A 19274-nucleotide genomic window follows, 5' to 3' on the forward strand; every position below is an offset into this window, starting at 1 on the left:
GGACAAAAAAAAACTCTGGATGGGTTGGTGGGTTGTTTTTTTTTTTAGTACTGGGAATTGAACCCAGGGACACTTTACCACTGAGCTACATCCCCACACCCTTTCATTTTGAGACAGGCTGTCCAGGATGGATTTTCTGGCCTTAGCCTCCTGAGTTGCCGGGGTTACATATGTGCATCATGATGCTGGGCTCACAAATTCTATTGTTTTGACTGATGATATTGTGCAAAAAAGAGCCAGAAGAAAAAAAGAATTTGGAAGTGAGCTCCAATTTTACTATTAACAAATCAATACATATTTAGTGAAATGACTTACAAAATACCCAATTCTAACACTTTTGTTCAACAAAACTGGCTATTCCTAAAATGTGCTACACACTGTGGGGAGCTGGAGAAAGAATAATATGCAAAAAGAGATATCCTTCTCTTCACAGGGCTTAAGGTCTAGAGGGAAGCGGAACAAACATTATAAAGCTACGATATATTAGGAATAAAGGAGAAAGGTGGAGAATATCCTTCTCACCCTTAATTCTATAGTAAAAAAGTGAATATTACATAATTATTATAAACAAATGAAAGCAATAAAACTGCAATTTCTGTCTTGGCACATTGATTCAAATAGTTGATAAAGGAGGTAAGGTTCAATGGGATTAATTATTTGACTTTAGCCTTATTACATGCTAATCAGATTAAGATCAGCTAGTTAAAAAAAAGATCAGCTAGTTCAAGCACTATACAGTCTCACTATCAATTTTTTTGCAAAAGAAATATGTTATATACAATCCACACAAAGATTTAGAAAAACTTGTCTAAACAACTTTTAGGTCATAATGCAAATTCTGTAACATAATAACACCACACAATATAAAAGCAAGTTATAAAAAAATGAAAAAGGTCATTATTAATAGGCCTTTGATTACAATCTAAAAATGTCTGAACATCTAACTATACTATAATATGAAATTTATGCAAGCTACATTAAATTTAAAGCATGAGTTTTTCAATAGAATACTTAGGCAGCAATTACTGCCTTGAAAGAATTAACTAAAACTAGATTCCAGCATTGAATCTTTTTTTTTTCATTTGTTTAATTTCTTTCTTTTTCTCTTGTACTGAAGACTGAACCCACATATGCTTTACCACTGAGCTACATCCTCAGCTCTTTTTATCTTTTGAAACAGGGTCTCACTAAGTTGCTTAAGGCCTCACTAAATTACTGAGATTGGCCTGGAACTTGCAATCCTCCTGCCTCAACCTCCAGAGTCACTGGGATTACAGATATGCACCATTATGCCCACTGAACCTTTTTTTTAAAAAAAAACTTTCTAGAGGAATATCCCCTCCACCACCCCCCTGCTCAATTCACCACCACATCCCTACTCACTGTATTACTACTGGGATCAACAACAATAACAACAACAACAACAACAACAAAAAAAAAACCCAACATAGGATATTGGCCATTTATTGAAAATAAACTTTAGAAATGGAGCTTATAAATAAGAATATGAAGGAGGCTAGGGTTGTGACTTAACGGTAGAGTGCTTGCCTAGCATGTATGAGGCCCTGGGTTCAATCCTCAGCACCACATGAAAATAAATAAATATAATAAAGGTATTTTGTCCATCAACAACTAAAATGTTAAAAAAAAAAAAAAAAAGAATATGAAGCAAGGGGGCAGTTGTGCACACTTGTAATACTAACTACCTGGGAGGCTAGGCAGAAAGAATTCAAATTCAAGGACAGCCTGGGCAACTTAGCAACTTAGCTCATCTCAAAATAAAAAAAGGCTGGGGATGTTCCTCAGTGGTAGAATGCTCCCCTCCAAAAAAAAAAAAAAAGACTGAAATTATATCTTAAAAGAGGCTTATATGCAAACTCCTGTTATTTCACTCCTCATCTCAAATTGGCTGCATTCTTTCAGCTACTATCATCCTAAAATGCAATCACTAGTCAAAATGCTGAGTTTCCAACTGGCTCTGGGCAACCTATGCACAGGAAGTGCTTTCTTATTCTCTTCTATATCTTCAAGGACAGACCTTAGAAGGTGTGCAACAAATGCCCATTGACCTGAATCAAAGCAACATAGTGATAACAATTCAAAACCAGCATATCACAGTGGTTAGATTCCTTTAGCATTTCAAAATTATAGTAACCACACTTACATATAAACTTAGAAGTACATTTGCAAGATTTGCTTTCAAAAGTTTATATAAGGGCTGGGTTGTAGCCCAGCAGTAGAACACTTGCCTAGTATGTGTGAGGCCCTAGGTTTGATCCCTAGCACCACATAAAAAACTAAATAAACAAAATAAAGATATTGTATCCACCTACAACTAAAAATATTTTTTTAAAAAAAGGTTATATAAGATTGCAATTTAGAAGATAGTAGAATGAAACAGACATTATTACTGTATGTATATATGTGACTACATGACCAATATGATTCTCCAACATGTACACTCAGAAAAATGAGAATTTATATCCCAACTATATATGATGTAACAAAGTGCATAAATGCATTCTACTGTCATATATAACTAATTACAACAAATTTAACAATTAAAAAAAGGTTGCAATTTAGCAATTATATGAAAAATGCATGGCCCTGTAACATCTTGTTTAATTTTTCACCTTAAAGTGAATGTCTTAAAATGATTTCATCTTCCTGGTAAATGTTACTAAATACCATAGAATAGAATGTACTTTACATAATCTGTTACTATAAACTTGAGAAAGAACAACTGATTCAAGTTAATGCACTTTCAGTGCCTATTCCCTATTCTAGCTTCTGCCCACATAGCTGCCTACCCATAGATATTTTAAAAGTCCTAAAAAGAGCCTTCTTTGTAAAGGAAACAGTAGACTTCTCTAAAAACAATATAAATTGGCCATTTTAGTCACTGGCTATTTTCTCCAACTTCACAGTAATCTTAGATTCCAGTGTGCAATTTAAGTACTTTAGTATTATTCTGCTGGTCTTATTTCCATAAACCAAAGATGTGTCAGTTAATTGGTAAGTAGGCAGACTGTTGGCAGAAAATCTTTCTCGATTACAACAATTAAAAAAAATGTTTAGCAAATCATCACGTACGACAATTCAAGGAATCCTAGAAGAGTTAAGACATTCTCACACAAATTACAAATTACAGTGCCACATGTACATGCCTCTCAGAGGTCCAACCATTTTCCAAGTGATGTAAAGGCCTTAGGAAATCAAACAACAAATCTACTTGGTTCTTTCAAGGCTGAAAAACTGAACAGGTGGCCCAGGCACAGTTCTGGGAAAGTCCTGGGAGAGATGAGTAGGTCCTAAAGGGGTCTCCGCAAGAAGTCACTCTTTCATTCATGTCCGCAAACTCAGAATAAATACGACCCCAATCTGCTCGAGACGAATCAGACTCCAAACTCTGCTCCCCTGGAGACTGGAGCTAGGTGGCGCGGAGGGTGAAGGCACAGCCACTAGGACCGTTTTTGAGGGATTGACCGAATCTGTTTTTTTTTTTTTTTTTTTTTTCACCCTTGTTTGCCAGGGCATTGCATACAGCGGGTGCTCTTTAACTGTTTGCTGACCGAATGTGTGTGTGTGTGTGTGTGTGTGTGTGTGTGTGTGTGTAAAACGCTAAAACGAGCCGGCGCCTGAGAGTGCACAAACGCCGCGGTATCGGGGGCTCAGCCGCCCACCACCACCCGCGCCAGACCCCAGCCGAGAGGTCACCCTCTCTTCCACGGTCGTCTGAAGAGTAAACAGCATCCAAAGGTGAGTTAAAGCCTGGGCCCACGCTGAGCCCTGCTCTTCGCCCCCGTGCAGCACTCACCGTTGGTGTAGGGAGACCCCGAGGTCGAGGAGGCCCCGTTCTGGGCCTGGAGGCCGGTTGGGGCGCCGCCGGAGGCCGGTATCCCCGGCTGGGACATGACGACCGCAGTTATCCTTGTTGGAAGGTACTGGTCTGAGTCGACAACAGCGCCCAGCGGAGAGACTGCTGAAAGCAGAGGGAGAGGGCCAAAGACTTAGGACTGAAGACTGGAGGAGAGGGCGGAGCATCAAGCCCGAGGCATGGCGCTTCACTCTCCCCAGCCCACCGGCATCCAAGGCCTGGCCTGGGAACTGAAGCTTAGAAGTCGGGCCAGTGGGGCCGCGAATGCTGGGCTGGGAAGCGGCAGCCTAAACCGGAGAGGAGGGAGGCCCCGGCCGGAAGTGCCTGTCAGCCGCTGGCCGCGCAGGCGCAATCAGGACACGTGGCACTTCCGGCTCCGGGCTCGCGGCTTCTCCAGCGCTCACCTCTCCCCGTGGGGCTGCCCCGAGGCCACCTGACTGTCCCGTCGTCCCGGCCCCGTGGACGGTGCCCGGACTAGCCTGCCACGTCACTGACTCCGACTGCCGGCCGGAAGTGGCGTGTGTCACAGCTGCGGAAATCCCCGCGTCTTGGACGTCACCTCGCGGGCTGAGCGGGGATCCGGGGGCAATGAATGCAGACTTCAGTGGCTGCTTTCGTGGAGTGGGACAAACAGTTCCTCTCCCCGGTCTTTGAGGATTACTTGAGACTACAAACGTCATCATCCTCTGTTGGGATTATGTCACCACTAGTAGCTGAACCGGTTAATGTTCATCACATTATTTTATTTCACATTCTGTTGTCATATTCCAGGGAATTATTTTAAAGAGATAGTTAAATATGTATGTTAAAAATGTGATCAAGTAAAGAAGCCTTTGCTTTTTTACTGGAGATTCAGAGGTACTTTTAATTTTTAAACTCGATTATCCATAGCATAGTCACACTGAAGTTCATTAACAGCACTTTTTTTTTTTTTAATTAGTTCTGAGAATCTAACCCCAGGCCATACGCAAGCTAGGAGAGCACTCTATTGAGCCATACACCCCATCCTCCAACATTACATTAAATGGCAGTTTTATTTCCTCTTTAAGAGTTTGTGGATCCGCTGTAAGGTGAAGAATTCAAACTTCCCTACTGGGAAAGTAGGGGTTTTTGTTTTGTTTTTGAGAGTAGACTTTGACTTTTGAGGCCAAAGAGAAGTAGAAACTGGGTGATTGGACAACATAATTAATGATTTCAGTATTGATCTTAGCTACCTTCACTCTACTTAGGTTTTTCCTGCTCTAAGCCGATGACAAAATCCTTCTTCACAGATTTGTACTGTTGATTAGAATGTCATGCTACAGGTTTCACAACCTCAGGGTGAAGTACACCTTACCTAATGCATTTAATATCAAATGTCTACTATGAAATGTTACATTACTTGGAAAAAGAGCAAGATCTAAACCACTGTGTCAGTCCTGAAGAACAAGCAGTAAGAATAAATAACTAAATGTGAACTTTTACCATAACCCTGTTTTAATTATCATTTATCTCAGCACCTTAGTGTATTTGCTGTGAATGGAATTCAACAATTAAAACTTCTCTTTTACAAGGTGCAGGTATAAAGCTCTCTTCCTTTCTTTCTATTTTTGGTACTGGGCATTTAACCCAGGAGCATTTTACCACCCAGCCACATCCCAGACCTTATTCTAATTTTGAGACAGGGTCTCACTAAATTGCCGAGGCTGGCCTCCAAGTTGCAATCCCCCTGCATCAGCTTCCCCAGTTGCTGGGATTACAGGTATGCACCATGAGCCAGCTGTAAAGACTTCTTTAGGATGAAGATAATGCTTTTGGCCAAACTGTTTTCAGCTTAGAACTCCTGTAACAAAATCGCAAATCACATATCCAAGAACACTTAAGAAAATACACAGCGGGGCATGGTGTCACATGCCTGTAACCTCAGTGGCTTGGGAGACTGAGGCAGGAGTATTCAAAGTTCAAAGCCAGTCTTAGCAACTTATCGAGGTCCTAAGCAACTCAGTGAGACCTTGTCTTTAAATGAAATACAAAAAAGGGCTGGGGATGTGGCTCAGTAGTTAAGCACCCCTAGGTTCAATTCCCAGAACCAAAAAAAAAAAAAAAAATCACAAGCTTCTTAATGTTTTAAAGAATAAATAGACCTCAGAAAACAATTGGACTTTCATGAAATCAGACAGAAAACCAGGGTTACTCCTCAAAGAGAGAAATACATAGGCCTGGTCTCAAACTTACATCAGTTTAATTCTCTTCATATATATATATATATATATATATATATATATATATATATATATATATATATTTATATATTTATATATTTTTTATCTTAGTTTGTTGACCTTGGCAGAGATTTGATTTGGTTAAATCAGGCTTTCTTTGAACTTTGTTCTGTTTAAGCAATACCTTTGTGTTCAGAGATTTTTGAAAGAAAATAACCTCATTGATTAAATCAGTTAAATAATTAGAAGTAGTTTGCTAATAAGTAAACAATATTGGGGCTGGGGATGTGGCTCAAGTGGTAGCGCGCTTGCCTGGCATGCGTGCGGCCCGGGTTCAATCCTCAGCACCATATACTAACAAAGATGTTATGTCTGCCGAAAACTAAAAAATAAATATTAAAATTCTCTCTCTCTCTCTTTAAAAAAAAATTCCATTAAAAAAAAATAAGTAAACAATTTTTTCTCTAAAATTTGTTCTAAGTTTCCCTGTGGCTATTATTCCCCCAAACTATGATTAAGTCTTTCAAATGTTTGTAACATTTTCATTGTAGTCAGCTTTAAAATACTGAGGAATAGTAGTAAAATAAGTTAAAGAATTAACGTGGAACAACATACAAAAATATAATTTTCATATTAAGTATTAGGAACCCACATAATATCAAATCTTATATGACTTCTTAAAGTATGACCACTTAAAATATCACGGGAAATTATTAGTGCTATTGCCAATTGTTAAACTTACTGATATTTCTTTGTTTCTATTAACTATATCTACTCCACCTGCCCTTAATTAATGTCATTCATAGAGTCTATTTTTTTTAATTCTACTTCTTTCCAGAACAACAGAAACCTTTCATATGTCTGTTATAAATTATTTTCAGCGCTGGTGCACACCTGTAATCCCAGTGGCTTAAGAAGCTGAGGGAAGAGGTTCCCAAGTTTCAGGCCAGCCTCAGCAATTTAACAAAGTTCTAAGTAAACTTGTAAGACCCTATCTCAAAATAAAGAATAAAAAGGGCTACAGATGGGCTAGGGTTGTGGTTCAGTGGTAGAGCAATCAGCTGGCACATGTGAGGCACTGGGTTCGATCCTCAGCACCACATAAAAATAAATAAAGGCATTGTGTCTATCTACAACTAAAAACAAATTTTTAAAAATTGTTCTGTTTATTTCAAACTAAAAAGCAGTTTCAGTTCCAAACTAATTTGTACAGTTTCCTTCACTGAAACTCTTGTGCCATTTTAGGATCAGTTCCTCTGGCCTCATTTGCCTGACAGGACATCTGTTTGTATCTCAAGTCAGCTGCTCTGAAGCTACATCACAAGTACACTCATTACACACCAAACCAGTAAATCCCATTACTTTCTTGGACACTTTTCTGTTTATGTATTTCTTATTCTTACTGTTACTATAATGGTTACTTTTCATCTTATACTTGAACTACTGGAATCATTTTTCTGGATTCCTGTCTCCAATCCATCCTACATGTTGAATTGAGTTCCTAAAATACTTATCGCACTTTTATTTTCCTGTACCCTCAAATCTATAACTCCTACCCCTGCCTGCTCCATCAAGTTAAAATTCCTCAGCGTGAGTTGGGCATAGTGGCATATGTCTGTAATCATAGCGACCTGGCATGCTGAGGCAGGAGGATTCCAACTTCAAGGCCAGCTTCAGCAACTTAGTGATGACCTTTCTCAAAAATAAATATTTTAAAAAGGTGTAGTTCAGTGGTACTGAGTTAAATCCCCAGTACTCCTCCCTGTACCCCCCAAAACAATCCCTCAGCATGGCTTTTCTTTTTTTCCTTTTGGTACCAGGGATTGAATCCAGAGGTGCTTAACCACTGAGTCACATCCCCAGCCCTTTTTATTTTTTATTTTGAGACAGGTCTTCTAAGTTGTGTAGGGCCTCACTAAGTTGCTGAGGCTGGTTTTGAACATACCATCCTCTTGCCTCAGCCTCTGAGCCACTGAAATTACAGGCATAAGCCATTATGCTTGACTCAGCATGACTTTTCTCATGCTGAGTAAAACCTAAATTCTATTTATAACCTTCAAAGCCCTAGAGAACCCAGCTTTGCTACTTCTATGACTTCATCTTCTCCCATACTCCCTTTCACTCAGTCCATTCCAGATACATATGCTATTTTATCTGTCTAAGCATAAATCCATCTTTACCTTTATTCCTTACTTGGAAGCTCTTCCTCAAGACATCCAGAGAGCTCATTATTTCACCTCTTCCCAGATTTATTCAAATATTACTTTCTTTAATAAAACTTTTAAAAAATTGTTCTAATTTATTATACATAACAGTATAATGCATTTTGACACATTGTACATGAATGGAGCACATTCCGGCTGAACATAGTACAGTCTGGCTGTACATAGTACAGTCACACCAGTAGGATAATCATACATGTGTATAGGGTAATAATGTTTGTCTCATTCTATGGTTTTTTTCCCATCCCCACAGCACTGCTTCCCCACCCCCACACAATCCAAAATTCCTTCATTCTTCCCTACCCTACCCTACCACCACTATGGATCAGCATCCGCTTAGCAGAGAAAATATTTGGCCTTTGTTTTCGGGGGAGTGGCTTATTTACCTTAGTATAATATTCTCTAGCTCCATCCATTTACCTGAAAATGCCATAATTTCATTCTTCTTTAAGGGTGAGTAATATTCCATTGTATATATGTACCACACTTTCTTTATTCATTCATCTGTTGAAGAACATCTGGGTTGGTTCCGTAGTTTAGCTATTGTGAATTGATCTGGTATGAACATTAATGTGGCTGCATCATTGTAGTATGCTGATTTTAAGTCCTTTGGGTATAAACTGAGGAGTGGGATAGCTGGGTCAAATGGTCCGTTCCAAGTTTTCTGAAGAATCTCCATACTGCTTTCCATAGCGGTTGCACCAATTTGCAGTCCCACCAGCAATGTATGAGTGTACCTTTTTTCTCACACCTTTGCCAACAAATATCACCTTATTAAAGAAGTCATCTCTGAACATTCTGTCCAATAACCTACTTACCCTGTTCACTCTCTCCCTTTTACCCTTTTCTGTTGCTTCCTAGCTCTTCTCATCTTTGTTACATATCTGTGTTTATCTTTCTTCAATGAAATATAAGTCTATACATCAATTCTAAGGTAACTATGTGTATCTAAGAAATAGACTGTCAGAAAGTGAAGACTGGGGACTATGTTTTATTCACCTATGTATTTTTAGCACTTGGGGCTCACACTTAACAGGCATTCAGTAGACCTTTTAGGAGAGGTGTGCTGGGACTGAACCCAGGGTCTCTGGCATGCTAGGCAAACATTCTACCACTGAGCCTCACCCCCAGAAAAACCATTTTGAATGAATACATTTACAGCATCATTTCTTGGGCTGGGACTAGAGCTCAGTGGTAGAGAGCTTACCTAGCATATATGAGGCCCCAGGTTCCATCCCCAGCATTAAAAAAAAAAAAAAAAAAAAAAGGTGTTATTTCTTTTAGTCTTCTGACTCTGTCAGTTTTCATTGATCCACTAGTATATGTTCCTATTGCACTTATGGCCTAAACTATATCACTAGTACTTGTTTCTAAACTGTTTCCTCTCTATTTTTTTTTTTAATCTTTTTTTAGAGAGAAACAGAGAATTTTTTTTTTTAGTTTTTGGCGGACACAACATCTTTGTTTTTGTATGTGGTGCTGAGGATCGAACCCGGGTCGCACGCATGCCAGGCTAGCGCGTTACCGCTTGAGCCACATCCCCAGCCCTATGTTTCTCTTTCTTTCTTTTAGGTTCTTAGCTACTGTGCTACATTGTGTCCCATCTGATACAGGCCTAATGACTATAGCTAAAATGGTGTCAACCCTTGGTCAGGTCCTATGTTCTCTGGGAAAGTCTGAAAATATACTAGCAAATAGCAGCACCTCTTTTTTTTCTTTTCTAACTTCAAATCTCTCCCTCTATCATCACCCACTCTATACACATCTTGACATCATAGTATCAGAAGTGTGAGAAACAACTTTGCCTCTATATCTCCCATATGCTTATTTATTTATTTATTTTTAATATTTATTTTTTAGTTGGACACAATATCTTTATCTTATTTATTTTTATGTGGTGCTGAGAATTGAACCCAGGGTCTCGCATGTGCTAGGCGAGTGCTCTACCGCTGAGCCACAACCCCAGCACTTATTAATTTTTTGCAGTAGTAGGGACTGAACTCAAGGGCACTTTACTGCTGAACTACATCCCCAACCCTTTTATTTTTTTATTTTGAAACAGGTTCTCCATAAATTGCCTAGGATGATCTCAAATTTGCAATCCTCTTGCTTTAACCTCCTGAGTCACTGGGATCACAGGCCTGCACCACTGTGCCCAACTCTATAAACTTATTTTTTCTTCATGACACTATTTGATGAATGACCTCACCAGCTCCTTCATTCACTAATTCACTCAATTAATTTAAAAATTTTACTGAAGGCCGTCCATATGTCAGGCACTGTACCAGACACCAGGTAAAAAGAGAAAAGTACAGACAAGCTCTCTGCCTTCTGTGGAGGTTAACGAAATGTAAACATAAATACATATATATTTTAACATTTCTAAATTAGTAAGTTTATTGAGGAACTAGTGCTAAGACAGAGACTAGCAAGCAAGATCCTGGTTTGGATAGTATGTTAGGATAGGAGATGACAGTTAAGCTGTTATCCAAATTATGAGAAAGCTAGCTAGACAAAGAGAGAAGATGGAGAGAAAAAGTGGAGAGAAAAAGCCCAGAGGCAGGAATGACCTTGCTGTGGCAGGCAAAGCAGAGTGGTATGATACAGGATTGGACAAGTAGAGGGTGCCAGAGCAATGAGAGCCCTATAAGCCTTTGCAGAGTGTTCAGAGGCTTTAGAGAGCAATTCAAGAATTGTAAATGGCAGCAACTTGATATAATTCATGCTTTGAAATAAATCACTTAAAGAAAAAAAATCCATCCTGCTGGGTGTGGTAGCATACACCTGTAATCTCAGGGACTCAGGAGGCTGATGCAGGAGGATCTCAAGTGTAAAGCCAGCCTCAGCAACTTAGCAAGGCCCTGAGAAACTTAGCAAGACCCTGTCTCAAAATAAAAAATAAAAATAAAAAGGGCTAGGAATGTGGCTCAGTGCTTAAGCATCCCTGAGTTCAATCACCAGAACTATAGGAAAAATTGTTCAGATGCTGTGAGGACAATTGATTGGAGGGGAAAGAATGGAGTTATTGCTATAACAAGTGACCAAAGATGATCTTAAGTAAATTGTAATAGTAGAGATGGAGAGAAGTGTAGTTAAAACTTTGCACTTTAAGGGCTGGTGTTGTAACTCAGTGATAGATCACTTGCCTAGTGTGCAGGGTGTGCTAAATTCAATCCTCAGGAAAAAAAAAAAAAGAAAACTACTTTGGACTTTGCTTTTACCTCTGCTGAACTACATGCAATCAATCATGAACTCTTGCAGATTTCAACCTCTAGTTTCTCACACATGATTATTTCTCCATTCCTATTGACCCAACCCAGTTCCTTGTTACCTCTCATTTGCATGATTGCAGCAATCTCATTACTGAATTGATCTCAGCTTTCAATCTTGAGTTATTGCAATACAACCCACATATTTTCAACTACAAAATTCCCACCATAGTTTTATACTGGTCAAAACCTCCTTAAGATTTCAGTTTGGTAAGCAATGACCCCAATGTTTTAAGCCAATACTATACAGTTAAACCATAATATTTGCCTAATGCTTTTTCCCTTATCTATTCCTATTTGTATGTTATTATATATTTATTTAGGTGCTGAGGATTGAACTCAGGGGCACTTCACCACTGAGTTACATCCCTATCCCCCCCCCCCCCCCTTTTTTTTTGGATTGAACCCAGGGATGTTTTTCCACTGAGCTACATCCCCAACCCTTTTTAATTTTAATTTGGGAACAGTCTCTCGCTAAGTTGCTTAGAATCTCATTAAATTGCTGAGGCTGGCCTCAAACTTGCAATCCTTCTGTGTCAGCCTCCCAAGTCACTGAAATTACTGGCATGTGCCACTGCCTCCGGCTAAAAGGGTACTTTTAAGAAACCGATGTGATGGATAACTTTTTCAAGTGAGGCATCAGTATTCCTTTCTCTTCTAGGCCAGTGGGTCGCTAAATCCTCTTGGGGCTGGGGTGGGGAGGGACGCTCAAGCTACTAGAGTGGGTGGCAGGTGTGGAGTGGTTACCAGACCCTGAGAGGGCGGAACTTATTGCGTGCGGTGCTGCGGCCCTGCGGACCTTAGCTAGTGAGGCACCCTCTGGCCCGGAAGGAGCTGACGTGAGCTGGGGTCCGGCAGCCATAGCGCTTTGCAATTCGGCCTCAGAAAGTGTAGGGCCGACTCGGAGGAAGGAATTACGTTCATTCCAGTCTCAGGTGAGTGGCAGCCCCTGCGGACCGGCGGGCAGCAGCTGTGTACCCAGAAAGAAGGCGCACTTTAAAGCTTAGGTCCACCCTGAGCTCCTGCTGGTGGCCCTGAGATGAAGAGTCGCCAGTTCTTCGCCCGGAATCGGGCGTCTAGAGGGACGACGAGTCCGGACAGTGCTCTTCGGGGCCACCCTGGTGTCCCTCTGGGCAGGACCTGGCTGCTGTCAGGCGCTGTTATTTCAGGAAAGCGCGAGATGACAGCAGGCGAGCCCCTTCATGGGCCCCAGTTTCCTCCCCTGGTAAGGCGAAGGCAGCGGGGATCATTGACAGCTGGGGAGGCTGTGACACTGCGTGTTGTTTTTAGCTTTTCCAGTTTGTCGAGGAGGCAAATCGAGCTTACTTCCTGGCAGTAGTTAACATTTTGCCATAGCCAAGTCCCAGCTGAGTGGGAAAAAGGTTCACTTTAGAAAGCCAAAGATTTACAAAGTGTTCAACATTTTTCCTACGAGATAGAAATTTGTTTTGAAACAGCTAAAACTCCGGTATCGTTAGTCGAAAGAACTACATTTGTCAGGAATTTAAGCTATTTGGTATATTGGGCAAAATGAGGTGGAGGAATCCACTTAACTTGAAAAATTAAGCCTACTATTGTTTGTTTTCGTGTTCTTACTTCAAGCTCTATGTTATCATGTTGTCTTATTCTGAAGAACTACGTTGAATGATAAAATATCGGTTAAGAATCCCTCAAGTCACCTTGAATGAACCATACGTGGTGTCAGAAACCTGTAATCCCAACTACTTGGGAGACTGAGACAGGAGGATTATGGGTTCCAGGCCAGCCTCAGCAATTTAGCAAGACCCTGTCTCAAAATAAAAAAAATAAAAAGGACTGGGGATATGGCTCAGGGGTAAAATATGCCTAGGTTCAGTCCCCTTTGAGTGGGGAGGGGGAAAATGAGGGATATAAGTGGCATTGTAGCAGATGAGAAAGGAAAAAGAACATTTATTTACTTTCAACTATGTGTAAGGGGCTGGAATAGTCTGCCAAGGAAAGTAGTGGTATCATCTCTTTTTCAGATGATGAATAAAGGAAGATTTACAATTTGTTAGTAATTAGTGGTGCCAGTATAGAAGAACAGTATGTATTTACTGTTGTATCTTTAAGTAGATTTGTGTTTGTCACCAGGATATTTTGAACTTTAAAAATTCAGAGGCAACCAAGCTAGGTGGCTTGGGCCTGTATGACTAGGAACTCAGGAAGCTGAGATGGGAGGATCAGTTGAGCCTAGGAGTTGGAGGCCAGCCTGGCATCATAGCAAAACCCTATCTCAAGAAAAAAAAATTTAAGATGTTCATTGGCAGTTTCTGAGTTTGCAGAAAAGGAAAGTGTCTTTGTTTCATAAATGTTAGAGAAGCTGTGTAATTATGAAGGTTAGCAGTTTAAATATGGTGCATTTTAACCTTCTTTTGCCTTGTACTATTGTGCTAGAGTAGTAATTCAAGCAAAACTTGACACAAAAGATTAGTCTATCACAAATTGAAATCACAGCCACATCATTTCAAGCTTACAAACTAGAATTCTATAGTAATGATTCATCATTTCTCCACCCCTTTCTTTAAGTACACAATTGACTAAAACTCTTTAAATTATTTAATTTCTCAGCAGAATATTACCAAGCAAATAATCACAGTGAATCACAGTGTTGAAAGTTCTCTCTCTCTCTCTCTCTCTCTCTCTCTACTGGAGATCAAACCCATGGGTGCTTTGCCCGTGCTTTTTCTTCTCCCCAAGACAGGGCCTCACTAAGTTGCTGTCAATGGCATGGTACTTGAAATCCTCCTACCTTAGCCTCCCAAGTCTCTCAGATTATAGGTATGTGCCATGGCACCAGGCTAAGATTTCTCTTTCTTGTATCTTTTTTTTGGGGGGGGGTGGGAGTACTAGGGATTAACTCAGGAGCATTTACCCACTGAGCCACATCCCCAGCCCTATTTTTTGTATTTTATTTAGACATAGGGTCTCACTCTGTGTCTAAATAAAATAGACACAGTTGCTTAGCACCTTAATTGCTGAGGCTGGCTTTTTTTTTGAAGAGAGAATTTTTTTAATATTTATTTTTTAGTTTTCGGTGGACACAACATCTTTATTTTATTTTTATGTGGTCCTGAGGATCGAACCCAGCGCCCCGCGCATGCGTTACCACTTGAGCCACATCCCCAGCCCCTGAGGCTGGCTTTGAACTCAAGATCTTCCTGCCTTAGCCTCCCAAGTTGCTAGGATTACAGGCATGCACCACTGTGCCCGGCAATTAAGTAAGTCTGAATGAGCTAAATCCATCTGTGCCTCTATAATAATCATTTGTATTATCACATCTCATCAATCTTAACAATATTGTGAGGCAAGTGATATTCCTATTATATATATACTAAAGGCAAAGGGCTCAGGAAGACTGATTGGCTTTCCTAGAATGAAACAATAGTATTAAAATGGTGCATTTTATCTCTTTTTGTCTCCTTTGTTTTTTTTTTTTTTTTTTTTTCTTCTTTCCTTTTTCTTTTTTGGTGGTGCTGGAGACAAAATCCAGGGTCTCACACATAGTGGGCACATGTTCTACCACCCCAAGACCTTGAAAGAGACATTCTAAATCTAAATAGTTTTGTTTTTGGTACTTCGGATTGAACCCAGAGGCACTTTACCACTGAGCCATATCCCAGCCCTTTTTATTTTTTATTTTGAGACATGGTCTCGTTAAGTTGCTTAGGGCCTTGCTAAGTTGCTGAGGCTGGTGATCCTGCTACTTCGGCATCCCAAATTGCTGGGATTGTAGGCACCACACCTGGCCAAATACAAATAGTTTTTATTCTAGGACAGATATTGTCTTTATTTCACTTTGACTCTACTGTGATTTTCATCCCAAAATTATTAATGAATTGATTCTGTAATCATATTAAAGTTCATACCAGACTGGGAATATAGCTGAATGGTAGACCACTTGCCTAGCATGCATGAGGCTCTGAGTTGGATCCACAGCACCACAAAGGAAAAATAAAATTATCAAAATGATTTTGCTTAATTATTCATATAAATGAGTAATAAATATAAAATGTTCATGTAAATTTTAAAATTTTTCCTTTTTTTTACTTAACGGCTTTATTGATCTACAGTGTCATACCATAAAGTTTACCCTTTTAAAGTGTTCAGTTCAGTGTTGTTAGTATAGTCTAGTGTTGTACAAATATCACCACTAATCCAAAACATTTTAATTACCTCAAGAAACCCATTAGCAATGGCTCCCCACTTTCCCATTTCCCAGACTGACAACCACTAATCTACTTAGTCTAAGGTTTGGCCTGCTTTAGAAATTCCATGTAAAGGGAGTTGTCCATAAACATTTAATGGAACAAAGTTTTTTTGTAATCTGAGAAGTTCTGTTCCATTATAGCCTTTGCACTGATTTTCATGTTACTTAAGTAGATCACTTTTTAATCTGCCTAGGGCCTTTTCCTGTTTGGTGTTCATGGAATAAATAAACCTGCTGACGTGTATATGTTTCCTTGTTCTTGACCTTTGCTCTTCACATGTCTTAATAGTGTGTTCATGGTGTTGTATAACCTGTTCTCAGGGCTCAGGTATCTGGAGCTAAGTAACTTTTATTCTTAGTTGGATATTCTTACTTCTATTTAAACAACAACAAAAATAATTCCATTTCTAATAATTTTTAGTTTGTTTTAAGGTTGTTATAAATCACAAGAGAATTATAAACGTCTCTTTGGAAGTAGAGTTTCTCTATGTTATTATGTTATTTCTGTGTGGGTCAAGTTTTACAACAACAAATTGATACCATTCTTATGCAAAAAGTCCTTTTTTTTTTTTTAATCATTCTTCACCTACCAACCATTATTTCCTTTGAGGACTTTGTCTTTCTATAGCAGTGCCCTCTACTCTTCTAGATGATTCCACTGCCTGTCACTGTGGACATTGTACCCTCTAGTCTGGCTTCTCTTTATCTGTCCAAGTCAGAGCCAGACCTTGGAGCTTGCCATCACCCAGACCTAAACTTCTCTTGAATTCTTGAATCCCATATTCTTCATTTTACTGGTATAATTCTGGCCCAACCTTCACCTCTCATCTAATCTCAACTACACCTTTGTTTTGGCTTACAGACTTTCTCCCTATTTTCCTGGTTCTGTTTTGTGAGAAGCATCACCACCATCCCCCCTATATACTAGTGACTATACACCTTTATTCACTCAGCCTGGACTTCTGATCAGATCACTTCAGTACCTTTGATCAGTACTTTTCAAGTCTTGTCCTTTTTCATCCCAATCCTGAAAGTCCCTAATCTCCGGTGTCTAAAGCCAAGCATTGCTGGTTGGGGGGTCAAGGGTCAAAAATTAGTGTTGATTGGCACTGTTTGAATGTTTGCTTTTCAAGTCCACCCCAGCCCTTAGATCTCTTTAGCAATATCCACCAACCACCACACCATTCCAGGAATTGAACCCAGTGCCTTACACATGCACACTCTACCACTGAGCTATATCCCAAGCTCTTTAGCAATCATTTAACTTGATTTGTTTATTCCTCACAGTGGGTATTCTGATGCTTGCTCTGTTCAAAATTTCTCTACACCCTTTCCTTTTGGAGTCAGATTCCTGCCACCTTCACAGATTTCCTGGTATTTCTTCCTTGTGCTCTTAGAGGAAGAGATACCTCTCAGTTCAAGCTCCTCTTCAGACTTTGTCCCTTCCTTTTAGTTTAATTTTTTTCCCTCTTAATCTCTCCTTTCCCAGTAGTTCCTTCTCTTCCCTTATCATCATACTGAAGCCTCACCCATCCTTGAGAAAATCTCATTCATTTCATTCAAACTTTTTTTTAATGTTTATTTTTTAGTTGTAGTTGGACACAATACCTTTATTTTTTTTTATTTTTATGTGGTGCTGAGATGGAACCCAGGGCCTTGTACATGCTAGGCGAGTGCTCTACCACTGAGCCACAACCCCAGCCCCCCATTCAAATTTTTGAAAAGGGAATCTCTCTCCCACTGCCTCTTCCAATTAACTTTTTCAGTTAGGTGAATGAGAAGTTCTTGTTTACTTTTCAATAATAACATCAGCCAGGCTTACTTTGTGCATATTGTCTCATCTGATCTTTACAATACCTTGAGAGATATTTTGAAAGAAACTTGTAACTTGTTGAAGAACATAAAGTATATGCATCATAAATAAGCCTTGCTTTGCTTTAAGTACTAGCTACAAGTTGTCTTAAACCACTGTTCCACTGCAGGCTGCTCATGCTCTCAACAATTGGCTCCTCCTCACCAAAGCCAGCTATGACCTCTCTGCAGCTGTACTTAAGGTCACTAATTTTTTTCCTCCATTTTCATCATTGTCTTTTCTAATTCTTCCAGTCTTTATGGGTTACATTGGTTCTTCCACTCCCATCTGTCCCTTAAAGACTATCTGTAGTGAGACCTTATTTCTTCCATAGCATTTTGTCTGGTATTTAAGGAGAAGGATTACAGGCAGAGATGGTAGAAGAACATTCTGATGTTGAGAAGGAGAATGGGCAGAGGTTTTAAGGTGGCAAAGTTTGAGTCCCCTGCAGTGAATGGCAAGAAGTTTACTTTGATCTAGGGAAAGCCACAAAAAGGGACATATATAAGATAAGCTTGGATCAGTAGCTAAAAGGCAAATAGTAGAATTTCTGGAGTAGTAGACTAGCAGTTTGATTGAATCATTATGAGCTGGTTGCAGCTCAGTACTAGCCACTTGTCTGGCATGTGTGAGGCACTGGGTTCGATCCTCAGCACCACATAAAAATAAATAAATAAAATAAAGGCATTGTGTCCATGGCTGGGGATGTGGCTCAAGCGGTAGTGCGCTTGCCTGGCACGCATGTGGCCCCGGGTTCGATCCTTAGCACCACATACAAACAAATACGTTGTCTCCGCCGAAAACTAAAAAATAAATATTAAAAAATTTTCTCTCTCTCTCTAAAAAAAAAAAAAATTAAAAAAAGGTATTGTGTCCATCTACAATTTAAAAAATATTTTAAAAATAAAAATAAAAAACCCCTAGTGGACCAAACAAGGTGGCACAAACCTGTAATCCCCAATTTGGGAGGCTGAGGCAGGAGGGTCATAAGTTCAGGCCAGCCTCAGCAATTTGACAAGCCCTTTATCAATATAGCAAGACCCTGTCTCAAAATAAAAATAAAAATGGCTGAGGAAGGGCTAGGGTTGTGGCTCATAGGTGAAGCTCTGGGTTTGATCCTCTGGGTTTGATCATCACATAAAATAAAATGAAGATATTGTGTACACCTATAAGTAAATAAAGGTAAATAAATATTTTTTAAAAATCTATTTAAAAAAATGGCTGAGGAAGTTGCTCAGTGATAAAGTGCCCCTGAGTTCGGTCTCCAGCAGGAGAAAAACCAAAACACTGGTGGTGGGGGCTGTGGTTTTAGCTCAGTGGTAGAGTACTTGCCTAGTATTTGTGAGGCACTAGGTTTAATTCTCAGCACCACATATAAATAAATACATAAATAGATTTAAAGAAAAAAGGTTAATACACATACACACCAAAAAAAAAAAAAACACCACTGGTGGCTCTTCATCCACTGCATAATTTAGGTGGCCAAATAATTTATCACCTAAACAGGGGCCTTTCTGAGTGACGGAAGCACTATTAAAAATTACAGAGATATAATAGGTATGAGCTGAGAGTCTCTTCAGCAGACTGATAGTTATGGTCACCCTGACAACATAACAAGTCAAGTC

At 39.6% G+C, this 19274-nt stretch overlaps 2 protein-coding genes across 5 annotated transcripts in view; one reads left to right on the forward strand and one right to left on the reverse strand.

The window, feature by feature from the left end:
- Positions 1-4184, reverse strand: part of Sec24a (SEC24 homolog A, COPII coat complex component) — an 88716-nt gene extending 84532 nt beyond the window's left edge. For all 4 annotated transcript variants that reach the window (XM_027949586.2, XM_071612065.1, XM_071612064.1 and 1 more), the window contains exon 1: positions 3818-4184. In XM_027949586.2, coding sequence (XP_027805387.2) covers positions 3818-3914 — 97 coding nt within the window. In that variant the 5' untranslated portion in view covers positions 3915-4184. The remainder of the gene's footprint in view (positions 1-3817) is intronic.
- An 8208-nt stretch (positions 4185-12392) lies between these two features.
- Sar1b (secretion associated Ras related GTPase 1B) overlaps positions 12393-19274 on the forward strand; it is a 30093-nt gene continuing 23211 nt past the window's right edge. The window contains exon 1 of the mRNA XM_027949660.2: positions 12393-12504. The gene's annotated coding sequence lies outside the window, so the exon portion shown is untranslated. The remainder of the gene's footprint in view (positions 12505-19274) is intronic.

Source organism: Marmota flaviventris, chromosome 5, assembly GCF_047511675.1.
Source record: "Marmota flaviventris isolate mMarFla1 chromosome 5, mMarFla1.hap1, whole genome shotgun sequence".
NCBI lineage: Eukaryota > Metazoa > Chordata > Mammalia > Rodentia > Sciuridae > Marmota > Marmota flaviventris.